Here is a 26207-nt window from a genome sequence, read left to right as displayed (position 1 = left end):
ATTGCTTAAGAGTCACTAGTGGCCACATAGAGTTCCACTGCAATAGCTGTTAACACAACATTCCTTTTTTTTTTTTAACACAACATTCCTATGAAATCAGTAAATACTAAGGCAGAAAACGCATTATCATGTAGCAACTGGTAGGAAAAATGAGCCAGCCTGCAGGTGGAGGATTTGCATCTGAGAAAATGCTGAGGCAAAGTCCTGGAAGACACTACACACAAATATGAACTTGTGCCAAGCCCAGGGGGACAGAGTGTGGAGGGTGTGCCTATGGGAAGGGCTGGAAAAAGCATGCTCATGCTCTCCCCGCTCCCCAAATAAATAAATTAAATCTTTAAAAAATAATAAAATGGAAAGCCTCTAATATTGTCACCTCCCTCTAATTGATTCCTCACCATCCATAAAATTAAGTTCAAATTTCTACATACAACAGAAAATCTTCTAGAGTCTGGATTTTATAGATCTTGGTGACAGTCTGTGTCTCCACCTCCCAAGGTCCCAAACAACCTGTCATTTCAGTCATCCAATGTGTGATGGCCACATGTTGAGTAGCACATCTCTCTCTCAGCTGTCTACATGACAGTACACCACTTCAGCTGGATTTAACCTCCAGCCCATGCACGGTGCCATAGAAATGACTTGGGCCAAGAGACGATCTGTGGTGATGACCATGACTGTGGTCACACTGAATGTGTTGATATGAATAGCTTACATTTGATTAGCATGTTAAAGACCTTTCACAGGGGCGCCTGGGTGACTCAGTGGTTGAACATCTGCCTTTGGCTCAGGTAGTGATCCCGGGGTCCTGGGATCAAGTCCTACATCGGGCTCCCTGCAGGGAGCCTGCTTCTCCCTCTGCCTAGGTCTCTGCCTCTGTCTCTCTGTCTCTCATGGATAAATAAATAAAATCTTTAAAAGAATAAAAATAAAAATAAATAAAATCCTTTCACAAATACAGTCTCCAGTTAATCCTTACATCTGACCCATTTTCATAGGACCCATGAAAATACCAAGATATGGGAAGATCAAGAGGCCATAATGGGGATTTGCTTCCCCTTCTCCTCTCAGCCCAAGGGGCCACCAATAACCACCCCATCCTAGGTAGGTGGGATTTTTTCTTAAGCTAGGAAAGAACATGGATAAAGGTGAGGTATGGGATGGAAAATGAGCATCTTTTGGAATTTAAACAGAATTATGATATAAAAAAATCAATCATGCTGACCACACACCATTTATGTTAAGGTTTTTTTTTTTTTTTAAGATTTTATTTATTTATTCATGAGAGACACACAGAGAGAGAGGGGGGGGGGCAGAGACACAGGCAGAGGGAGAAACAGGCTCCATGCAGGGAGCCCGACGTGGGACTGGATCCCAGGTCTCCAGGATCAGGCCCTGGGCCGAAGGCAGCGCTAAACCGCTGAGCCACCGGGGCTGCCCTATGTTAAGGTTTTTTATTCTCTCCTTTGAAAGAGCATACACATGCTTTTAAACAGCAACTGAGCTTTTTCAAAAGCTATTCATTTATATCATTTCATATGATTTGTCCACATATTCACAGCGCCGAACACAGTAAAGCATCCAGTTTCCGTCTACAGATTATACTCTCCAGCAGTAAAAAATGTAAGATGCCAAAAGATACCCACTGATGGTGAGACACAGTCTATTCATAACAGCCTCAGCCTCCAGAATGCCTGATGCCTGATGGTGATGGGTTAGCAGCCAGAGCAGCTGGCAGCAGCCACAGGCACAAGCCTGCCCCAGGTTAACCTGAACTCAGGTGCAGCATCAAGAAGCAAAGGACTTGGCCCCAGCCCTATTTGTTTCCCGAATTATCTTTTAACCCTTGAAAAGACATCTCCCCCTCAGCCTTTATAAAGAGAAGGGATTAAAAAACTAATCTCTAAGATCCCTTCAGCAATGAAAACTCTAAGACAACGACTGGTCTTCGGCACTTCTCCCCCCTCCGAAAGAGATTTAGGGCAGGACTGGGAATGGGAGCATACTAGCAAACCCACAGGCATATACTGAAAGCTGATGGACTTTGGGATTAGCGAGTCCTGGTTCTAAAGAAGGGCTCTACCACTTAACAGTTTTCCTCCTCAAAAACACAATGATAATAGTACCCACCTAAAAGGGAAGTTAGTGATTAAATTATATAATATTCATGAAGACAACAGCCCCTAAAAATAACTGTTCTTTCCATGACTTTCTTTCACCTCATGTTCCTACCTAAGTAGGAATTAAAAAGGTGGAAAGAAGGTCCTCCTTGTTGTAGCCCTTAGCCTATCAGATAATTTCCAAGGGCCTTAGTCTTCCTAATTGTCAAAGGAGGAGTTGTACTAGATGATTTCCGAGGGCCCTCCTCAATCAGACTCTGCTCTTACCCAGGGAGCAACTTCATCATCTCTCTGACTTCCCAGAAGTTCTGCCCTAAAATAGTAGGGATTCTGAGTCAGACTGCCTCTGCTTGGTTTCTTTCTTTCTTTTTTTTTTTTTTAAGATTTTAATTATTTATTCATGAGAGACAGAGAAAGAGAGAGGTAGAGACACAGGCAGAGGGAGAAGCAGGCTCCACGCGGGAAGCCCAACGTGGGACTCGATCCCGGGTCTCCAGGATCACGCCCTGGGCCGAAGGCAGGCGCCAAACCACTGAGCCACCCAGGCGTACCTCTGTCTGATTTCAAATCCTAATTCTGGCACTTCCTACCTGGCAAATTCCTTGATCTCTGTTTCTCAGTCTCCTCAGCAGTATAGTAACAATAGTAACAATGTAACAATACATATACATACATTTAAAGCATTCAGAACAGGGTTGCACAAAGTAAATGCTCAATAATACATGTTAGCATGTATTACTGTTCATTTTAGATTTTAATTAACACTAATACTACTACTATGGTCTCAAAGTATCAACCCTAGAACTCAGGAAAGAGTAGGGATTTCGGCAGAAATGATCTGCTGTCTGCTATCAGCCATGGATAGCACAGCACTGGTCAAAAGACTGGGAAGGGAACACTTTTCTAAATAGAGGACAGGAGGCTCCCACTGAACCATAGAGCACACAGAGCCAGAGTAGCTACCATAACCCAACCAATGTTCTCCGTACAAACTACATTAAACCAAATGTTACCGAATATTAAGTTTATATAGAGTAGCACTGTCTTAAAGAGAAATCTCTGCTTTTGTGAAGCATCTATTCTAAAATATTATACCAAAATATAGATACTACATATGAAGGTGTGCCTCCGATATGGAAAGAAAAAAAAAATCTATTCTCTCTATTCTTACCTTGAGTTCTTTAATTCCAGTAAAAATACTGACAGATGAAATGTCAGTCTCTCCGCTTGGTTTGCAGTCAGTCACGATTTCAATCACTTTATCTAAAGCCACTTTCATTCGTTCAAATACTCCTTCTTTGTTTTTATGAGCTGATTCGCAGTTGGGATGCCTGAGACATGTCTTCAAAACAATTGAAAATTTTTATTTTAAGACTTGGCCCATACTGTAATACACAAAATCTTACAGAGAACATGTCATGCTAATAAAAATGGTTCTTTACCAAAATCTCCTGGGTCCCTGGCTCACTCAGCTGCTTCTCCTCACTAAAAGTGGAAGCAGGATGAGTAAAAAGCGATAGCAAGGTTAAGTGAAAAAGGCAGAGTGCACAACTGTATCTTTATACTTCAATAAGTTTACCTAAAATTTTTTGGGGAAAAAACTATCTTCATCATGACTAAAACGATTTTAAAATGTTGCCTTCCATGTGCAAAAACTAAAAAAGGATGAGGACAAATGAACAAATGTTATATGCCTGTGGCTACAGCTTTGATTTTTTAAAAATGATGTAAATGAAAGCTGCTCAAGGGGCCTCAATGTGAACAGAGCCTTCCAAGTGAGCTCCAGGGAGCTGTTGTGGCCTCACCAACCCAGCCTAGAGTAAATATACTGAGCAGAAAAGGCAATTCTAAATAAGCTGCTCAGGAGCTGTTGACTAGTTTATTTTTGAATCGTGTCGAGTGGCTGGCCAGCTGCTGTTTGAAATGACCAGCACTCAAGTGACAATTTTGTTAAAAGTAGAATAGGGAATTAGAGGTATGAATCTACAGAATAAACAAATTAAAGGCTGGATTGATACTCCACTGTTACTTAACAGATTCTAACTTGCCTAGCTTTTCCGAGAGTACATGTGTTGGCTCCCCGACAAGACTGGCAAAGCCTGCAGGCAGTGACCGTGTGTGACAGGCCCCGACTCACAGCACCTAATACACCATCTTCCGCTCGGCTGCTCGCACAGAGCTGACTCGCTGTCTAACTGCCCTTTGGAACTGGGAAGGGAGGTAGCCTTCTTGCTAAAGGGTAAGTGAGATTTGATAGCTATAGCCTATGTTCCAATTTATCACTTTGATCTTTTAAAAAACATACAATACATAAAATAGATGCATTTACCCAGGTAAAACGAAAGTATTCCTACCTTTGAGGCTGTAAGAAGCATCATTGTACACTTCTCAAGAACTGCCCTGGCTGCTGCCATTTTTGCCTTTTTCTTCTCATCTTTCAGATCCTAAAAATTAAATAAAACCACTGAGCAGTCTAGGATCCTGTAAACAATCCAATTTCTTGAAAAATCATTTACACAAGACTCAACCAATTAGGTAATGTGTAAAAAGTGGCAAAGTGAACAAAAAAAACCAGGATAAAGTTTTATAAAATGTCACCACATTGACCTAGATATATCAACAGAAGGTATAGAAAGAAACGGGTGCCCTTACCGAGGGCAGCAGAGCCAGGGACTGAGACGGAGCAGGGTGCCGCCTTGAGGCTCACATTCTGGTGGCCTGCACACTTGACATTCTCGTGCTCACATGGATACACCTCACTCCTGACCAGAAACAGGCCATCCTATTCTTTACTCAGTTAAGAGTCACCTATTTATCAAGCATTTATGAGCTATTATTTCCTCTAAATTAGATATTTCGAAGTCAACTCTTTCAGAGACCAAGTCTGGTTAAACATAACAAATACAACCCTGAAATATTCTTAAGACATTCCTCGGGTCTATCATTTTCTTCAACTAGATTACGAAGTCTGAAGCTGGCACTTGCTTTGAATTTTTTTCTTTTAGTTTCTCTTCATAGAGCCCTTGATAGAATGTGTGCTGTCACAAAAAGTACCTAAATATTGTGATCAAATCTAGAACTCTTATAATAATTTGGTCATGGCCATCTAAATCAGAGGTCAGGAGCCATTTTCAACAAAAGGCCATATAATAAGTTCTTCAGGCTTTCTGGGTCAAATAGTCTCTAAAACAACTACTTAACTCTGCCATCACAGTGTGAAAATCACCCTGAGACAATCCACAAACTAACGTGGCTGTGTCCCAATAAAATTTTACTTATTGACACTGAAATCTGAATTACATAAAATTTTCACTTGTCACATTGGTCAGTTTTTCCATTTGTGAGTTGTAGGCCATACACGATGCCATGTATTATATGGTGATAACAAATGATTGAAAAAGATGGCATTTCAATCTGTTAGAGGGTTGGTCCATGGGACAAAAAGAGGCCTCCATAAATCCCAGATGGTCCAAGAGGCACTAAGTGAAGCATACGAACCAGCCTACCACTTTTCAAGCCAATATCCATCTTCTAACTCCAGCTACAACCAGGAAAGTTCATGTCCATCATGATAGCCTATGGGACTATATTGGAACATCTCAAGAGCTTCCTCATTATATATTTACCCTGCTGACAAGATGCACTCATGCATGAATAACCCAAGAAAGAAAAGTCAATTCTAGATATAATATGGTCTTCTACCTCCCTAAATTTAGGAGCTTATAGTCTAAATTGAGGAACATACCTATAAAAAACTAATATCATGGTGTAGGTTGAAAACTACAGCCTCTAAAATAAGACATAATGAAGTTCAATCTGCTAGCTGAGTGACCTTGGGAAAGTTTATTATCCTCTCAGGTTCCATCTCCTCTGGTGTGAATAATAGCAATACCTACCTAATAGGGATGTTTTCAAGATTAATAAGATCATATATATTAAGTACCTAGCACATAGCTAATGCAGGTAAATAATGGCTTGACTTATCACTACTGATGCTAATGGAGAAAACTGACAGAAATCAGTAACAGCAGAATAACATATAACACGTTACAAAATACAACCAGAATATAGATGATGACTCAATTTATTTGCCTGAGGCCTGGTAGAAGAGTCAAATGTACTTTCATAAAAGAGGAAGTATTAGATATGAGCCATGGTGGCAAGTATGACCTTTCCTAGTGTGTGTGTGGTTGAAACATATTTAATTGTTACATGTATGGAAAAAAAGACATGTAGATTTACTTACATTATCCTAGCTCCCTTATGAAAGGCTTTCTACACCAAAGTTATAAATTTATAAATGTAATAAGCAAAGAAACCAACCCAAATGATCATAAAGATCACATCTCCATCGAAATTAAAAAGTATACATGTATTTGAAAATTCTTAAATGTGGCAAACACATACGTTTTGTCTATCACCAGTTAGATGTGCAAACTCCACCATTTCATTTCCAAATTGACTGAATATTTGGACAAACTCTTGAAAGCTATTCACTTTCTCTAGTCTTTCCATAGTTGCAAGAACCTGCAAAACAGAGAATATTTGATTGTCAGGTACAGATATGAAGGAGACTGAGATGTCAAGACTGAATAGAGAGGACAAATGAGAAACACTAAATTCTTGGGGAGAGCTAAGAAGGAGTTGTCAGAGGGGAAGACAGGGAAACAGGAGCCCAGAGAAGGAGAAGCACATCAACAGGTTAGAATCATCGAGGGAATGATTTGTTTTTACGATGGGAAGACCTGAGCTTACTTGAAAATTAAAAGGAAAAAGAATACAAGAAACACCTCAATATATAGGAAATGAGATCGTTTATGTAGGAAAGTCTGGGAAAGGTGGAAGTGTGCAGGACCGAGGTAATCAAATCTTCAGAGAACTAGGGAGACAGGGAGGATAAATAAATGCAATACACAGGAGCCTTTGGTTCAGTGAACCAGAACTGAGGGAACCCCACTCTTCCCAAGAAAGTGGAAGGAAGGTCACCGCACAGTGAGGAATGGAAAGGAAGGTGCAGCACTTTGAGAGCAGTTACACAGCTTGGATCACTCAGGAATTGCCTGTGTTGAATAAATTAATTGCCAAGAGGCTTTGGGCAGGCAGGAGCCAAAAAAAATGAGAAACCTATAGTAGAGCCAATAGACAATGTTAGGCGTTTTCTTGATATTAGTTTTAAGGCAAATAGATGTGAAACATATTTTCAAATACTTTTCTCAAAAATAATAGCACTGGATTAGCTTTCGTCAGACCAAGATAGGTAAAGAAAACACAGATATCCTGTGTTTACTTTTTAAAATGAGGATATGATGAATGTTTGGCATGTTAATCTGCCCTGGCAGCTCAGGAAGTCCAAGCGACCAGCACAGATAAGGCAGGTTGCTACCACTGACCACAAACTCTGTCTGTCAGAGAGAGAGGGGCTTTTTCCTATCACCCTACCACTGCCCAATCTACCTCTCCAATTTCTTTCTTGCTTGAAACTCACACTCTTTAATTCACTCAACACTCATCTGGTAGTTTTGTCCTCAGGCTCGACTGAGATAATCCCTTCCCTGGCAGATTGCCCTCCTCCTTTCCTAGGGAATTATCCAGAGAAAGAAATGACTGTACGTGCCCTGGCTTCCCTGGATGATGGAGGAGCACAAACATTATCTGAAAGACTGGAAGAGTTCTAGACTGGGAGAGTTTAAATTATTCTGTAAGCTTTATGATTATTCATAATCTCTAGGGATGCTGCACACAGAAATTTTGTTGTAGAGATAATTGTGGTTTCAGATGACTGAATTTTTTTCTTAAGTTTATAAATTATTATCCTCTGACTCTGAAAAAAAAAAGGTAAGGTACTGAGGTATTTGGTATTTTTATCAGCTAGGTTTCTATTACATATGTTGTCATGGCTCTTGGCTTTTTTTTCTCAAATGTGTACACATGAAAAGCTTTCACATATAAGCCTCAACAAGTATATAACAGTTTTCTGGAAGAAATATTATTTACATCTAAAAATTTAGACCCAGTACACACGCTGTTCAGGAATTATAGGTGTAGAAGAAATAGCACTTTTAAACTATAGACAACTGGAGGTATAAACAAGTAAAATTGAGAAGCATTGTCAAATTATCTGTTATTAACCTAAAAAACACTTTTAAACAATCCTAAAAGACACAAATATAGAAACACGAGAAATACAAGTACCTTATTTCTTGATGTTATTATCTGCTTAATGACTACTCGGTCAGCCAGCAACAACACTTTCGTCACTGAAGAAAGAAGTAATCTTGCAGCCTTTATAACTCCTGTTTTATCTGTAAAAATTGTGATCTGGCCATCAGATTCTGGATGATTCAAGCTGCTTATATCTGTAAGTGCTGCAATCGTTTCTCCTAAGAAGAAAGGCAAGGGTGAAAAGTTAAATTGGGAATAAGATGCACTTAAATTAAAATCCAGACTTTACTCTTGAAGGTAATGTGCTCAAGTGGGTAGACACTTGGCTTTGGAGTCTCATTTCAGGAAGAAAAAACAGCTTCTCCTTGATGAGCACAAGGATTATCATATGAGGCTCTCTAATGACAAAATAATGGCACATTCTTAAGAACTGAAAAACGTGTTGCCTTCACCAAGTTTGAAAAATATTTTAACTTTTCTTCCAGTGGTATGGCAAACTACATGACCTAAAAACACCTTCTTCTCTGTAAGACTAAGTAAGAGAAATCCCAAGAGCCAATAACCAAAGAAGAACCTAAAGCAGAGCATTAAGCAATTGCCAAGGCATTGACCAGGGGTGAGGGGATAGAGGGGCACTGGGGCAGGGGTGGAGGGTCACTGCCCATCTCCACAGATGAAGAGCCTAGAGTTTTTATGAGCACCCATGGAAAGAAGACAAAGCTTTGGGGCCTTTGGGAGGCATCTTCAGTATAAAAGGGGCCTAGAAAAATCATCCATAGGCAAAGGGAAATAATATTAAAGTTTATCTATTGGGCAGCCTGGGCTCTGAGTAGGAAAATAATAAAAGTATCTCTCCTGAGAACTCAAGACAGAGGCTGACCCTGAGGCTTGCTGTTTGAATTCATACTTCTTATGATGCCCAGCATAAACCATTCTACCAAGTGAACTCCCAACTCTATAGAAAAAGTCTCTTCACTATCAAAATATTTTGATTTCTATAAGAGCAATTACCCATCAATAAAATAATACAAATATTTGAACTCTAAAAATTAAGCCAGACTATAATTTCTTCCAAACTTAACTGTTTATTTTTTTCAAACTTAACTGTTTAACTTAACAAGATTGATTGATTAATTTTTTTTTTAAGATTTTTATTTATTTACTCATGAGAAACGCAGAGAGAGAGAGAGGCAGAGAGACAGACAGAGGGAGAAGCAGGCTCCACGCAGGGAGCCCAACGTGGGACTCGATCCCAGGACTCCGGGATCACACCCTGGGCTGAAAGCAGGCACTGAAGCCACCCGGGCTTCCCTAACTTAACAAGATTAAAAAATAATAATAATAAGCTTCTCATCATCTTGCAATGTTTAAGGTAAGTTTTCACATACTAAATAAACCTCAGTGCCTACTGGATTGATTTTCTCACAAAAGCTCCCTTGTCAATATTAGTACATACCAAATAAACTATCAGCCCATAGGCTAAGGATCCTGAGTAAAAAATACCTGAATTTTAATGGACAGGTCACAGGGCATGACATAATGGAATCAAGATTTAGGATCAGTCTAGAGAAAGGAGAGACTCAAAGTCAGGGTACTAATCAGACAGCATTTCAATTGCAGTATGAAGCAGTAAGGATCCTGCAAGGATGGTAGCTACAGGAATATAAAAAAGATTATTTGGAAGATACCAAGGAAAGAAAATATAAAACTGATACCTGAGCAGTGATAAGAAGAGGAGAAATGAAAAAAAAAAATGGCTTCAAGGTTGTGAACCTAAATCACTTAACATCACAGGCACAGAAGGGAAGATGATAAATTCACTTTCAGACAACAGGAATTTGAAAGAACACAGGAAAACCCAAAAGACAAGCCTGTAGGTATGGACTGGTTACATGTCCTGACAATAGCTGAAACTCTACTAATAGAGGAAGTCTGTGGTAGCTAGCCTCCAAGACGGCTCCCAGGGATCCTCACCTCCTGGAATTTACTACATCCTTGTGTTGTCTCCTCCCACATCAGACCAGGGCTCATATAGCAGAAATGATGGTATGGAACCTCCAAGATAAGTTTTTAAAAATATTAAGGTAACTATCTTGGTTGCTCGCTCGCTCTCTAAGGGAAGCCAGCTACCATGCTGTAAGCAGCCATTCCCACAAAGAGGCATAGGTGAGGAGAAACTCAGGCCTCTGCCCAAAAGCCAAAATAGAAATGAAGCCTGACAATAACCAACAGGGAACTAGAAAGCAGATCCTGGAGTCCAGTCAAACCTTCAGATAACTACAGGTCCAGAAGATACCTGGAGGGCAACCTTATGAAAGACAATGACCTAGACCCCATTGGCTAAGTCACTCCCTGATTCCCGACCCTCAGAAACTATGTACGGTAAATTGTTTGTGGCTTTAAGTTGCTAGGGTTGGGTTAATTTGTTACACAGCAATAGGTCACAGTTTATATAGCAAAATATACGAAGACATGTGAGAATTAAACCTTAATGAACATAGATAGAAAGGGGCAGGAGGGAAAGTGTCCATTTGCAATAGCTTACAGGATAAAAATGTTTCCAATCTGCCTCTGAAAAATGGTACTTTTTCCTACAGCTCTCAATCCTCAAAATTACTACATATGAGCCTGCACATATGGCATTATGTAACTTTTCCTTTTTCTGACTAACCCAGGCATTAAACTCCTAACTACGTGGGATGGTAACATTTGGTGAGCTCCACTATCATGGTCAAATTCTTCCTTAACATTATAAAATTGTTCAAAGTGTAGCCTGTTCAGAAATTAGCTCCCTGAAAAAGTCACAAAGCTGTCCTTTTAGCTTCGTGGTTGCCATTTTTAGCTTGTGTATGTAATTAGTGTTGTGTCTTAATATGAAAATGTGTCTTAATATGAAAACCTAAAGTCAGTCAATTACAAACATTTATCAAGCTCCAATAAAAAATATGGGGCTAAGCAAACAAGTGAAAATGTTGGAGGAGGGGGCGCAAACTGGGTGGAGTCAAAAGTTAGAAACTTCTACTTACCAGAAAAGTCCTGGGGATGTGATATATAACTTGATAAGCTAAGTCAATACTATATTGCATATTTTTTAAAATACTGCATATTTTTGGGGTGCCTAGATATCACACTGCTATCAAGTAAAGAGTTAAGACTGAAATCCAGGCAGTCTGACTCCAAAGTCCTACTTTACATATTTCCCCCAATAAATATTTATTGGAATATTTAACTTCCAAATGAGAAGTTGATTACTATGGGCTGAGTGGGCTAGAAATATTTCAGGAGTGATTCAAGTTAAGTCTTAAATTTGTACATGTTAAGAGAAAATAGGGCTTCCATACTGCACAACTCCAGGAGGTGCCATTCTCATTCTTTTAACCAGAATGACAGAAGAGGTAGTTCTCAAGAAGGGAAAGGGCACTTCAAAAAGAGAAAACAGGTGGAGCCCATGACAACAGAGGGCTTCCAAAGTGCCACAGTCTTCAGGAGTGTGGGTCCGTGGACCATGCCCTCTTTTTTCACCCTATGCTGAGCACAGTGACCTCTTACAAAGTCCATAAGGTGAGTAGGACTCAGCTTGCCCTTTCATTCAAAAACCCCTACTCTTGGCTTTAATTAAGGGCTGTTATAAAAAACAAAAACAAAAAAACACAGTAATATGTAGAACATCTCTACATTTTCTGCTGAATTGTCCATTGCATTATGTAATGTCTCTTGTGTAAGTGCCCACACAAAAATTTAGTGCCAGGAAAGAAAGTGCTCTCCACTTGACAAGCTGGTTTGTTTCTTTTCAACAAACAATGAGAATTATATAACCCTTTCTTTCCCACATTTTTGTCTTGCCTTCCAGGAAGTACAAAGATAACTTTCATGCTTAATTAGAGTAACAATGTGGGCCAAAGTTTCCAGTGTATTTATTTTCATCTCTCATTGTTGGATTTATTAAACATGTATCTTTTATTGTAAGTTATTTCAAATCCTCTTTCAAATGAAGGCAAAATATAAATTATGAATAGAATAAGGCATCCTTCCTTCCCCACTTAAAATCTATTCACTATCACAGTGAGAGGCAACAAACTCAAGAGTCAACTCAGAATCCTGCTTTTAACCAATAATGAAGTCTTATCTATTTAACCACCTTAATGAATATTTCATGTACTCTCCCTGCTTTTTATTATCCCTTAGGCATTGCCTTGGCTTAGCCTGATTCATTGTAAAAGTTTCCATATTAATTTCCCCGACTTTATCCTCAACTCTAATTAACCCTCATTTGTTCATTTCTTCCATCCTACCAGAAAGATTTCTAACACAAAACTATGTTTCTTCTCTGGTTGAAAATTCTTCAATCTGTCATCTATAGAGTAATACCTGAAGTCACTCATGTAACATACAGGACCATGCGTGATCTCGTCGGCCCCTCCATATGAACTTGGCTTTATCTCACTTAGGATGACTCTCCAAATACACCTGCTCCTCCGTTAGGGTTGCCCATCTCAGTAAACAGCACCACCATTTCCCTAGCTGTTCATACTTCAAACCTTGGAGTTATCCATGGCTTCTTTCTACCACATCCTACCTCCAAACTATCAGCAAATTCTATTAGCACTACCTTGATAATATAACCAAGTGCAACCAATTTTCACCCCCTTAAATGCCATGACCTGATCTAACTTGCCATCACTTATCACCTGAACTCCTGCCAACAACCTAATTGGTCTCTGATTTCACCCTCATGCCTCCTAATATCTATTCTCCATATAGGAACCACCAGTGACCTTTTAAAAATATGAGATTATGTCACCACCCTGCACCAAACCCTCCATTAGGCCCCCTATCATACTTAGAACACGCTCCAAACCTCCTATCTTTGCCCTTCTAGAAAGCCATACCTGTTCTCACTCTCCTTGCCAGAAGTGCCATTCTTCCAGATACTCATTCATGTAGCCCTCATTGGGGCTGCTCCAATTAATTAATCCATCCTTAGAGGAGCTTCCTAACCCCCTACCTCAATAGTTTTTAACTAGGGGCCATTTTGACCCCGTGAATATATTTGGCAATGTCTGGAAACATTTTTGGTGTCACAGTCGGGGAAGAGGGGAACCTAATGGTGTCTAATAGGTAGAAGTTAGGGATCCTGTTAAACGCTTTATAATGCACGGGACAGCCCCCCTCTCCCCCAGCAAAGAGTTATCAACAAGTAATTATCCAACCCAAAATGTCAACAGCATCAAAGTTGAGAAACTTTGTTCTCAATATACCTCCATTGATCTACTAACACTTACTCTGCTTTATTTTTTCATGAATAATTATCATATATCTGTTCATTTGTTTATGGTCTCCCTCACTAGAACGCAAGCTCTATGAGGGCAGACATTTGACTGATGTGTACAGTTATATCCCTATGGCCTAGAAGAAAGCCTGGCATATAGCCAGCACTCAGTAAACCTTGATTGAAAGAATAAATGTATAAATTACACTTCAACAAAGCTGAACTATTCGTATCCATCAAAACACCCCAGGTTCTCTCAGGCTTTGGTGCCACCAGCTATAGAGAATTGTGGGACATCACAAAATTTGAAGTTGCTATGATTTGTCTGCTATGAGCAAAGAAACATGCTAATTTTTTAAAGATTTTAAGTAATTTCTATACCTAATGTGGGGCTCAAACTTACAACCCTGAACATGCTAATTTTTATTTCTATTTTCTACTTGGTAGCAGTTATGCTAATATGCTCCTCAAGGGCAGAGTCCATGCCTCACATTTGTCTATACCTCTGGCATTTCTATGGTTAATGGCAAAAATGGAAGACACTACCCTACCCAATGAAAGAATTCAATATGTCAGATTTAGGATCTGAGCCAAGAGAAGTTCAATATTCCTGGAAGCTAATCCAGCCCTTTAATGTCCTAGGAATCTGTAATCATAAGGGCTAAAGCACAGTACAAATCTTTACTCAAAATAAGATGGTAATTTGTCATCATATCCAAAGCAATAAAACTGACATAAATAGGCTTTAATATCAATATCACATACCTGCTTGTTTAGCTTCAATACAGGCAACATTTATTTCTTCTTTCAAATCCCAGTTTTCATTGGCTATAGCTTCCCCCACTTTAACAAATCTTCCAACTGCCAAGTTGACGGCTTGTCCTACACGCTGAATTGCTTGCAGAGTTTTATCAGACTTTTTGGTATTATCTTTATGATTAATAAGCGTGGTGATCTAAAAATAAAAGATGAAAGCAACTTGATTAAATTTTATCTCAGAATCTTTTAAAGCTATATCACAAAAGCCAAGAAAATTAAGCCAACCATACTGGATTAGGCCCAGCATATAGCAAGTCTCTGGCCTAACAGACTAAATTGACAGCTTTACTGCTTCAGCCCAGAGACAACCAGTAAAGCATCCATCCTGCATCTCTCCTCAGGACAATGTTTCCATTAATAATAATTCCAAGTTTACCTGATGACAGTTATCTGGTACATATAGTTCCAGAAGCCCTCCAGATATTTCAACAAATTTAAAGACAGGAGAAAAGCAGGAAAGGAGGGATCATTACATTCCAAAAAAAGCCACAGAAAAATCAAAGCACTTCTTAGTTATTACTGCATAATAGAGATCTGGTTTGGGATCCCTGGGTGGCGCAGCGGTTTAGCGCCTGCCTTTGGCCCAGGGCGTGATCCTGGAGACCTGGGATCGAATCCCACATCGGGCTCCCAGTGCATGGAGCCTGCTTCTCCCTCTGCCTGTGTCTCTGCTTCTCTCTCTCTCACTGTGTGCCTATCATAAATAAATAAAAAATTAAAAAAAAAAAATAGAGATCTGGTTTCCTCTAAATGGCTTGAGCTGCTATGAGAGCAGAGACAGCACCTTGTTCCCCTTGTATTCCACTCCACTGCCTAGCACAGTGTATAGGCTGTACAAAATGATATGCGTGCCGTACGTGCTTACTGAATTAGCCAGACATTTTAGAATGTCCACTGTAATCTCTGTTTTATACTTCTCTACATGTTATTGTAGATCCAAAGTAAATTAAATACCAAGAGTTTTAATACTTGATTCGAGGCACTGAAATAAAATATAAAAGGTGACAAGTTAAGCTTGTTGAAACAAATATAAATCTTCAAAATGTCCTAGAGATCTAGTACATGAACCATAATGACACATAAAAATATTTAAAGAATGTTACATGAAAAACATAGATCCTAAAGAGTACATGTCCACTGAATATAACTGTGAAATGATTTATATAAGTGCATTAACAAACACTAGAATAGAGAATTATGAAAAGAGGAAGGGAATGGTTCTTTGAGCAACTACCATGTGTCAAGCATTTTATATGTTACCGTATTAATAATTTAGAATCAGGAAGGCCTAGGTTTGAACCTTGGCTCTGCCATTACTAGCTAAATGACCTAGGGAAATTCACTTAATCTCTCCAAATTTCCTCACCTATAATATTATTTTTAAAATTTTGAATATTTCTTAGATGCTAGGTCCTGAAGTTATATATCAGTGAACAAGACTAACACAATCCTGTCCCTATTCAGTTTACAGTCTGTCAGGATAAAATGATTCAATCATATAAAATATATTTGTTACACACCTATTATATGCCAAATAAAATTTCAGGCAATGATGAAAAAACAATGTACAACAAAAAAAAGACCCAAACTCTCATTCAGGTTGGAGGGAGGAAAGACACGATAATTAAAGAAGTAAACAGAAAAAATTAATGTAAATGCTATGTAAAATATCAAATAGAATAATGTGATAGAAAGTATTTGTGTAGCTACCTCCGATTAGTTGATCTTCCTTCTATGAGAAATGCTATTTAAGCTAAGATGTAAATGATATAAGGTAGCCAAGCTGGCAAATATCAGGAGACAAAACATTCTAGGGAGAAGGTATAATTGGAGAAAGAGAGAGAGAGAGAGAAAGGGAGAGATGGGGAGAAGGATGGGGAGAGAAAGAACGGGAGCCTGCCCTGTACAAGGAATGAGGTAAGGCCAGAAGCAGTAAAAGAGCAGGGGCAAGGAGACAAATATAAAAGCAATATCCAGCAGGCGGCCAGGGATCAGCCATGAAAGGCTGTGAATTGGAGTGAAAAGTTGGTATTTTATTATAAGTGTGACAGGAAGCCACTGAAAGGTATCTAAGCAGGAAAGTGGTGTAATCTCTGTAGTGATTTTTTTAAAGATACTTGTTTGTTTGTTTGTTTATGAGAAAAATTGAGAGAGAGCCAGGGGAGGAGCAGAGGGAGAGGCCAGGCAGACAGAACACAGAGCCCATCGCAGGGCTCGATCTCACAACCCTGACATCATGACCTGCACCAAAATCCAGAGTCCAACGCTTAACTGACTGAGCAACCTAGGTGCCCTCTATAGTTATTTTTAAATGCGTCCACAAGTTCCTTGAGACTTCCTTAAAGAGGTAGAACCTCATCTTTCTCCCCTTAAGTATGAACTGAACTTAGTGACCCACTTGTAATGAACAAAGTGGAAGCAATGGCATGCTTCTGAGAACAGGTCATAGAAAACATTGTAACTTCCATCTTCCCTTCCTCCTCAATCTCAGATCATCACTGTGGGAGAAAACCAGCTATCATATATTGGAGGGCGCTCCAGCAACTCTATGAAGAGACTCGCAGGAGAAGAAACTGAGGCCTCTGGCCAAAAGATAGTGAAGACCTGAAGCCTCCTGCCAACAGCAAGAAGAGTGAACATGGAAACAAATTCTCCAGCCTCAGTCAGGCCTTCTGATTACTGTGGGCCGAGCCAACATCTTGATTTCAATCTCACAAAAGACCTTAATTCAGAGCTAGCAGGTAAGCCACGCCAGAATTCCTGACCCACGGAAACTATGGAATGATAGATGTTATTGTTTTAAAGCATTAAATTTAGGGTAATTTTTTAGGTACCAATAGAGAACTAAAGCATGTTTTGGTACCTGGAACTGGAACAATGCTGTAATGAAATCTAAAATATGGGAATGGCTTTGGCATCAGGCCCTGGATGCTTAATGACTTTGAGGAGTTAGTAAATGCTAGAGAGTGCTGAATAAATTTCGTAGAAGCATGGTGACCACTGAGGAAGCTATGTGTGAAGGCTGAAAGGAAAGTGAGAAAAATCTTATTGGAGGGATGCCTGGGTGGCTCAGCAGTTAAGTGCCTGCCTTTGGCTCAGGATGTGATCCTGGAATCCGGGGATCGAGTCCTGCATCGGGCTCCCTGTGTGGTGCCTGGCTCTCTCTCTGTCTCTCATGCATAATGCCGACTTGGTTTCTTATTTAAAATGTAAAATAGAAGAGGAGAGAGAAAAGCTAGATGAAGTACTGTTAAATAAAAAAGAAGTCAAGCCTTGCTGGATTTGAAAATTCCTTGTTTCTCCAGAAGGCAAATGATGTTAAAATTAAGAATGGCTTCCAAGCAAAAACAAAATCTAGGGGACTTTCAGGAAAGCAAGGTCTAAAGATGAAGCTTTTGGCTCAGGGTGTGATCCCTGGGTCCTGGGATCAAGTCCCCCATTGGGCTCCGCACAGAGAGCCTGCTTCTCCCCCTGCCTACGTCTCTGCCTCTCTCTGTGACTCTCTCATGAATAAATAAATTAAATATTGAAAGAAAGACGAAAGAAAGAAAGAAAGAAAGAAAGAAAGAAAGAAAGAAAGAAAGAAAGAAAAGAAAGAAGAAAAACAAAGTTAAAGTGGGGCTTTAAAAATATTATGTTAATGACTTTTAAGATGCTGAGGAATGTTCCCTCTATCCCTACACTCTAAAGAGTTTTGATCAGGAATGGATGCTGTATTTTGTCAAATGCTTTCTCTGCATCTATTGAGAGGATCATATGGTTCTTGTTTTTTCTCTTGCTGATATGATGAATCACATTGATTGTTTTACGAGTGTTGAATCAGCCTTGCATCCCGGGGATAAATCCTACTTGGTCATGGTGAATAATCTTCTTAATGTATTGTTGTATCCCATTGGCTAGTATCTTGTTGAGAATTTTTGCATCCATGTTCATCAGAGATATTGGTCTATAATTCTCCTTTTTGGTGGGGTCTTTGTCTGGTTTTGGAATTAAGGTGATGCTGGCCTCATAGAACAAGTTTGGAAGTACTCCATCTCTTTCTATCTTTCCGAACAGCTTTAGTAGAATAGGTATGGTTTCTTCTTTAAACGTTTGATAGAATTCCCCAGGGAAGCCATCTGGTCCTGGACTTTTGTGTCTTGGGAGGTTTTTGATGACTGCTTCAATTTCCTCCCGGGTTATTGGCCTATTCAGGTTTTCTGTTTCTTCCAGTTCCAGTTTTGGTACTTTGTGGTTTTCCAGGAATGCGTCCATTTCTTCTAGATTGCCTAATTTATTGGCATATAGCTGCTCATAATATGTTTTTAAAATCGTTTGTATTTCCTTGGTGTTGGTAGTGATCTCTCCTTTCTCATTCATGATTTTATTAATTTGAGTCTTCTCTCTCTTCTTTTTAATAAGATCTCAGGAAGACTCAAGCTGGTGTTCCAGAGATCCCTTCACTTAAACAACAGGCCTCCTGAGAAGTTTCAAAGGTATTGTCCTCAGGAGCCCCAGCAGAAGCTCAAGTTAGAGCAGGGCTTATCATAAAGAGACTCGTGGGGAAGGTCTGTCTAATTGAGTGAGCCCAATAAGGTTCACAGGAGACCTACACAACTTTAAAGATAATTGCGTCCAGAGAAATACTACCAGCTTGGATTGAAGGAGATAGATCAAAATCAAGAGAGGCTTTTGTATCTCCAAGCTTCCATGGGCAGGGAGCAGGCTGAGAAACTATGCAGGTGCAAACATGGGCTGCCTCTCATGAGTGATGATGGCTCAGAGGGCAGTGCTAGAAGCCATGAAGAATAATCATTCCCAGGCCTCAGGTCTTAATCAAAGTATTGCTAAACTGTGTCTGGGTGGGTTTGAGATGTTTCCCATTTTCAAACAGAAGTATGTGGCAGTTATCCTATGCCTATTTTCCTGTTTGTTTCATTTTGTTTTATTTTCGGGGGGTTGCTTATTGTTGTTTTAACAAAAATGTCCATGATGGCTATCCTCCACCTGTCCTACCATTATAAGTTGTGTGTATGGGAACAGATAATCTGTCGCTCTAATTCACACATCTTCAGATCAAATGGAACTATACTCAAGGAGCTACACTTAAGGAGACACATATAAGAAGCCCCATCTGAATCAGAATTAAATGCTCAAATCTTGGATTTCCAGCTGATGCCACAGAGGGATGAGACTTTCAGGAGGACTGGGGTGGGAGTTGTTTGCAAATGGGAAGAAAGTAAACAATTTGTGGTCAGAAGATGAAGTGTGGCGATTTTAAAATACGTCCACAAATTTTTTGCTTGTCCTCCCTTCAAGAGGTGGAAACTCATTCCCCTGTTCTTGAGTGTGGGCTGAACTTAGTGAATCACTTTTAAGTATTAAAAAAAAAAAAAAAAAGCAGAGGTGATAGCATACTGTTTTTGAGGGCAGGTCATAAAGATACTCTGGTTTTAATTCTCTCTCTCTGAGATTATTCACTCTAGGGGAAGCCAGTTGCCATATAATGAAGACACTTGACCAGCCTGATGCAGTCTGACATGACAGAGAACCGAGTGAGGCCCCTGATCAACAGCTACCAAGAATCTGAGGCCCTCTGCCAATAGACCCATGAATCGTCTAAAACCAGGCAGGTAAGCCACTCACAAATTCTTGAAACACAGAACCAAAGGTAATAAATGTTTGTTGTTTTTAAACCATTAAGTTTCAGGTAATTTATTTTGTGGCAGTAAATAACTAATATAATCTCAAATGTATGTTTTTAAAAAGAACAGTCTCTTCTAGAAGAAGAGAGGATTGAAAAAGTGGCAAAAGTACAAGGAAGGAGACCAGTTAGGAAACTGCTGCAATAATTCAGGTAAAAGATGATGCCAGCTTGGGGCACGTGGATGGTTCAGTGGGTTAAGCATCCGACTTGGTAACGGCTCAGGTCATAATCTCAGGGACATGAGATTGGGCCCTGCATTGGACTCCAATGCTCAGTGTGCAGTTGGCTTAAGAGTTTCTCCCCACTGCTCACACTCTCATGCTCTCTTTCTCTCTCAAATCAGTAAATCAATAAATCAATAACATCTTTTTTTAAAAATTCCAGCTTGAAATAAGGTAGCAATGGTCAAGATGAAAGGAAATGGATAAACTGAATTGCTTGATGGATTAGATTGGTGTTGTCAAAGACGATCCCTAAATGTGTGGTAGAAGAAACAGGGTGCACTGGCATAACACTAACATCTCTGTGACAGGCACAAAAAAATGTTTTTGCATTAATAATCTAATTTAATCCTTACAATAATCCTAGCATGTAGGCACTACTTTATCCTCCTTTTACAAAGAAGGCAACTGACATTAAAAGATGCTCATTTAAAGTCTCACAGCTATTGAAAGGTAAAGCCAAGACTCACAGTCAATTCGACTCACAGATCATGCTTTCCACTCCCAGCTTTATTGATATATAACTTACATATAACACTGTATAAGTTTAAGGTATACAACATGATGATTTGATGTACATATGAATTGCAAATGATTCCACAATAAACTACAAATGATGACCACAATAGTTAGTTAACACCTCTATCACCTCACATAATTTTTTTACAATTTTTATACAAATATACATTGTATATTTATACCACCTCTTTTCCATCTATTAATAGAAGTACAGTGAGGTTGTTTTCATATCTTGGCTACTCTGAATAACACTGCAATGAAGATGGGAGTGCAAATAACTCTTCAAGATCCTGATTTCATTTCCTTAGGCTATATATCCAAAAGTGGGATTGTTGAGTCATATGGCTTTATTTTTAATTTTTTGTGGCATCTTTATGCGGTTTTCCATGTGGCTGAACCAAGTTACATTCCCATCAATAGTGCACAAGGTTTCCCTTTACTCCACAACCTCAGCAACATTTGTTTTCTTGTCTTTTTCATAATAGCCAATTCTAAGAGGTGTGAGGTGATATCTCATTGTGGTTTTGATCTAGCATTTCCTTGATGATTAGTGATGTTAAGCATATTTTCATAAACCTGTTGACTATGTGTGTCTTCTTTTTAAAAATGGCTGTTTGGGGTGCCTGGGTGGCTCAGGTGGTTAAGCATCTGACTCCTGGTTTTCACTCAGGTGGTAATATCAAGGTCAAGAGATTGAGCCCTGTGTTCGGCAGGGTGGAGTCTGCTTTAGACTCTTTCTTTCTATCCCTCTGCCCCTCCCACCTCTCTCAAATAAATAAATCTTTTAAAAAATGTTCAGTTAAAAAAAAAAGTTCAGTTCCTCTACCCATTTTTAAATCAGATGTTGGTTTGTTTTTTGTTTTGCTATGGAGTGGTATGAGCTCCCTATATATGTTATATTTTAAATGCTAATTTCTTATCAGTTTGCAAATATTTTATTCCATTCTGTAGGCTGTCTTTTCACTTTGTTGGTTGTTTCTCTTGCTGTGCAGAAGCTTTTTGGTTTGACATAGTCCCACTTGCTTATATTTGTTTTTGTTACTTATATTCTTGGTGTCATATCCAAAAAAACACTGCCAAGATGAATGCCAAGGAGATTTTTCCCTGTTTTCTTCTGGGAGTTTTACAGTTTCAAGGTCTTACATTTAAGTCATTGATCCATTTCCAGTTAATTTTGTTAGTGCTGTAAGATAGGAGCCCAGTTTCATTCTTTTGCATGCAATGATCCAATTTTCCTAGCACCACTTATTGAAGAAACTCTCCTTTCCCCAGTGGTTATTTTTGGCTCCCCTGTCAAATATTAGTTTACCATATATGCATGGGTTTATTTCTGGACTCTTGATTCTGTTCCATTGGACTATGTGTCTGTTTTTATGTCAGTACCATACTATTTAATTACTACAGCTTTGGAGTATAATTTGAAATTAGGAAGTATGTTGCCTCTAGCTTTGTTTTCCTTTCCCAAGATTGTTTTAGCTAGCTGGGGTCTTTTGTGCTTCCATACAAACTTTAGGATTGTTTTTCGATTTCTGCAGGGGAAAAATGCCTTTGGAATTATGATAGGGATGGCACTGAATCTACAGATGGCTTTAGGTGTTACAGACATTTTAATAATATTAATTCTTCAGATCCATGAACATGGGCTATCTTTCCATTTCTTTGCATCTTCTTCAATTTCTTTCATCAAAGTCTTAGTTTTCAGTGTACAGATTTTTTACCTCCTTAATTAAATATATATTTAAGTATTTTACTGTTTTTGGTGCTATTGTAAATGGGGCTGTTTAATTTCTTTTATAAATATTTTGTTGAGGGCACCTGGGTGGCTCAGTTGGTTAAGCATCTGCCTTCAGTTCAGGTCATGATCTCAGGGTCCTGGGGTTGAGCCCCACATTGGGTTCTCTGCTCAGGGGGGAGTCTGTTTCTCCCTCTCCCTCTGGGCTCACCTGTGCCCTCTTTCTCTCTCACTCACTCACTCTCTCTCAAATAAAATCTTTTAAAAAATACTTTGTTGGGCAGCCCCTATGGCGCAGCAGTTTAGCGCTGCCTGCAGCCTGGGGTGTGATCCTTGAGGCCCAGGATCGAATCCCACGTGGGGCTCCTGGTGCATGGAGCCTGCTTCTCCCTCTGCCTGTGTCTCTGCCTCTTGCTCTTTCTGTGTGTCTCTATGAATAAATAAATAAAAATCTTAAAAATTTGTTGCTAGTGTATAGAAACACAATTGATTTCTGCATGTTGATTTTCTATCTGGCAACTTTACTGAATTCATTCATTCTGTGTGCATGTGGGTGTGCGTGTGCGTGTGTGTGTGTGTGTGTGTGTGTGTGTGTGGAGTCTTTATGAATCTTTGATCCTTCCCCAGACCAGATAGACCTTAAGGAACTCTTAGTACCACCTGGAGAACAGAGGACTTAATCACCATTGACTAATCCAAACAATTAACTTGGAAGAAACTCTAGAGTAAAAGGAGTTTAAGTTGTATTTGTTATCAAAAGTTTTAAATTTTCATTTAAAGTTATATAGAAAGGATCAGCAATTAGGCTAAAATGCCAACCATTGTTCAGTTCTGAAACACACATTTTGTTTCATTACAAGCATCCTCCCCAGTGCATAATTAGGTGTGGCTGTCTTCCTTTTACTGGAAACAGCCTAGAAAAAGTTTAATCCAAATACAGGTATGCGTTTGAAACTGTCATACCCAGGAGCCAAGTCAATTTATAAAACGCCTTATTAAAAGGTCAATTTATATGCTTAAATTATTCTCAAACTTTTTAAAAGATTAGGTTCAAAAAGCTATACATGTTGATTGTTTCTTAAAAATGGGAAATATAGGAAAGCCTAAAGAAATAAAAACTACTCATCATCACACTACCTCAGGAACATTTTGCCACCATTTTTCTCAGTCTTGTTCTAGACATACCTAAACACACAGTTTTACAAAATTGAGATCAAATTTCAATCTTCTTGTCATGTGAAAAATAAGACTAGGTAACATTTAACACTAAGCACTTAACACTCAGGCTCTATTCTGTGTGTTTTACGCATACTGATTCATCTTTACTACGCTTACATCTCTATGAGGCAGCTACTATTATTACCCTCATCTTACAGATAAAGACCTAAACTTTGAAGAGGTAAAGAATTTGCCTAAGGTCACAAAGGGAGTAAGTTACCTACCTGTTTGTAACTACACTGCTTCTTTCATCTCAGGATTATGCTAAAGATCAGGGAAAAGAAAGCTGGTGAGAGTGCCTTGTAAATTATATGTGCCAAATAAAATTTTAGCTATTATTCTACAAAAATAGGAGGCATATTAAATTAGGAATCACAACCTGAAGATGCCCTGACCCCAGAATCTAGAGAATGCCTGAATGAACTGGAAAAAAAAAAGAGGGCAGAAAGGTATCCTATGGGGAAGAAAGAAGATCTGATATATTGAAGAATTCTGCTGTGGAATAAAAGAATAAGAACTGGGGCTTATTTGATACCTTCTACCAAATGGTGTCAAGAAGTACCAATCTCCGACAAAGTATATCCCAATAGTTAAGAATATGAACTATGGCATACTTTGCCTGGGCTTGAATTCTGGCTCTGTTGTGTGACAATGTGGCAAGTCACCTAACCTTTCTATAACTCCATGTTCTCATCTGTAAAAACAGGAATAATAATAGTACCCATTTCACAAGGTCATTGTGGGGAATACATTAGTAAATTAAATAAAGTATTTAGAATAGTGTCTGGTATATAGTAAACATTACATAATTGTTAGATATTACAGTTAACATTTCTAGAATCTCTCTTCTTTCCTCATGTTTGTGATATTATTCTTATTTTCTAGAGTAGCTCACAGTAATCTCTTCATTGAAATGGATTTTCTTAGTTTACTTACTTATTTTGGGGGGAAGCAAGAAAGCAAGTGAAGACCAGGAAGAAAAAAAAAATGACAGTAGCCCAGATAAAAGAACAATAGCTTAAGCCCCTGGGACCTGAAAATAAGGGAGCTAGCCCAGTACAGAGAAGTCTGTCTCTGGGCTTAACTCATGAGTGAATTCTCAAAATTATTAGATATAAAAATTAGAGGTGCCTGGCTGGCTCAGTCAGTAAAGCATGTGGTTCTGGATCTCAGGGTTCTGAGTTCAAACCCCACACTGGGCAGGGAGCCTACTTTAAAAAAATAATAATAATAATTAGCTAATCAGCTATAGAAACCAGTATAGAAGAAAATGCACCAAATCATAAGAGGCACTTTAAAGGAAGCAGGAAAAAAAAGGGCACTGCCACTTACCTTATGTGTTTTATGTTTGCAAGTAAAAAAACAAATATATTTACAGACATAAATCAGCAAAGCAGGCCCCATACATACTCTATTCATCTTCAATTAATGAGACAAGGATCCTAAAAAGCCTATAGGACGATATAGAGACAGAAAAGGAAAGACAAGGTGAGCTGAGCTACCTTAGAAATAAATGTGAAGGGTCTGTACAATGGTGAAAGAAGTAAATCTATCACAGACAGGAAAAGACTAGTGGGTGTTAGAATAACATTCCACACTAGGGTGGAGTATATGGCAGATATCCCTCTTCCCTTCCTTGGAATAAAAACAATTTAAGCCTGGGAGTGGGCACTTTGACAGGAAGAATAAAGTGATTACCAAAGAAGGTGGAGAGCTGCTCTGCAGAAAATGTGTTTGGGCCCCAACCCAGGGCATTTTAAACAACTGTCAGAATTAGAAAATATATAACAAAGGAGTATATATAACACATATGTGCACAGTATAAAGAAATGGAAGGCATATGCACCCAGCACCAAGCTTAGGAGAATATTACCAATATCTGAGAACCCACACATCTTGCGGGCCCCTCCCTACCTTTCCACTCACTGCCTTCCCTCAGAGAAACCACTGTCCTGATTTTGGGCTTATCACTTCCTTATTATAACTGCTGCACAGATGTTATATCCCTAAATGATATACAGGTTTCCTTTTGCCTGCTTTTGAGCCTTTAATTTTTTTTTCACTCAACATTATGTTTTTGAGATTCGTCCATACTGATAATTATAGCTGTGGTTCATTCACTTCACTGCTTCACAGTATCTCACTGTATGAATGTAGCACAATTTATTTAAACATCCTACTGTTAAAAGACATTTACGTAGATTTAGGTAGTTTCCAGTTTGGGGCCATTAGAAGTAAAAAGAAGAAGAAGAAATAAGAAAGAAGAAGAGGAAGAAGAGGAGGAGGAGGAGGAAGAAGAAGAAAGAAGAAACCCAAAAAACAAAAAACAAAACTATCAACATTCCAAGCCATGTCTCTAACATACATGCAGGACTTTCTCCAGGGGTATGGATTTTGGAAACTTGCTGGGCCATAGGTAACACCCAGCTTCTACATTAGATTATATCAAACTGTTTTCCAA

The 26207-nt window shown here is 39.0% G+C and overlaps 1 protein-coding gene across 1 annotated transcript in view; it reads right to left on the bottom strand.

The window, feature by feature from the left end:
* The window catches only part of CTNNAL1 (catenin alpha like 1), a 63572-nt gene that overhangs the window by 31124 nt on the left and 6241 nt on the right, over window positions 1-26207 (bottom strand). Inside the window, exons 2-6 of the mRNA XM_041762153.1 lie at window positions 14317-14506; window positions 8313-8500; window positions 6528-6647; window positions 4475-4564; window positions 3292-3462 (exon numbers count right to left, since the gene is read on the bottom strand). Of these exons, the coding sequence (XP_041618087.1) occupies window positions 3292-3462; window positions 4475-4564; window positions 6528-6647; window positions 8313-8500; window positions 14317-14506 (759 nt within the window). The remainder of the gene's footprint in view (window positions 1-3291; window positions 3463-4474; window positions 4565-6527; window positions 6648-8312; window positions 8501-14316; window positions 14507-26207) is intronic.

This window comes from Vulpes lagopus, chromosome 7, assembly GCF_018345385.1.
Source record: "Vulpes lagopus strain Blue_001 chromosome 7, ASM1834538v1, whole genome shotgun sequence".
Classification (NCBI taxonomy): domain Eukaryota; kingdom Metazoa; phylum Chordata; class Mammalia; order Carnivora; family Canidae; genus Vulpes; species Vulpes lagopus.
This window is presented reverse-complemented; position numbering and strand designations above follow the sequence as displayed.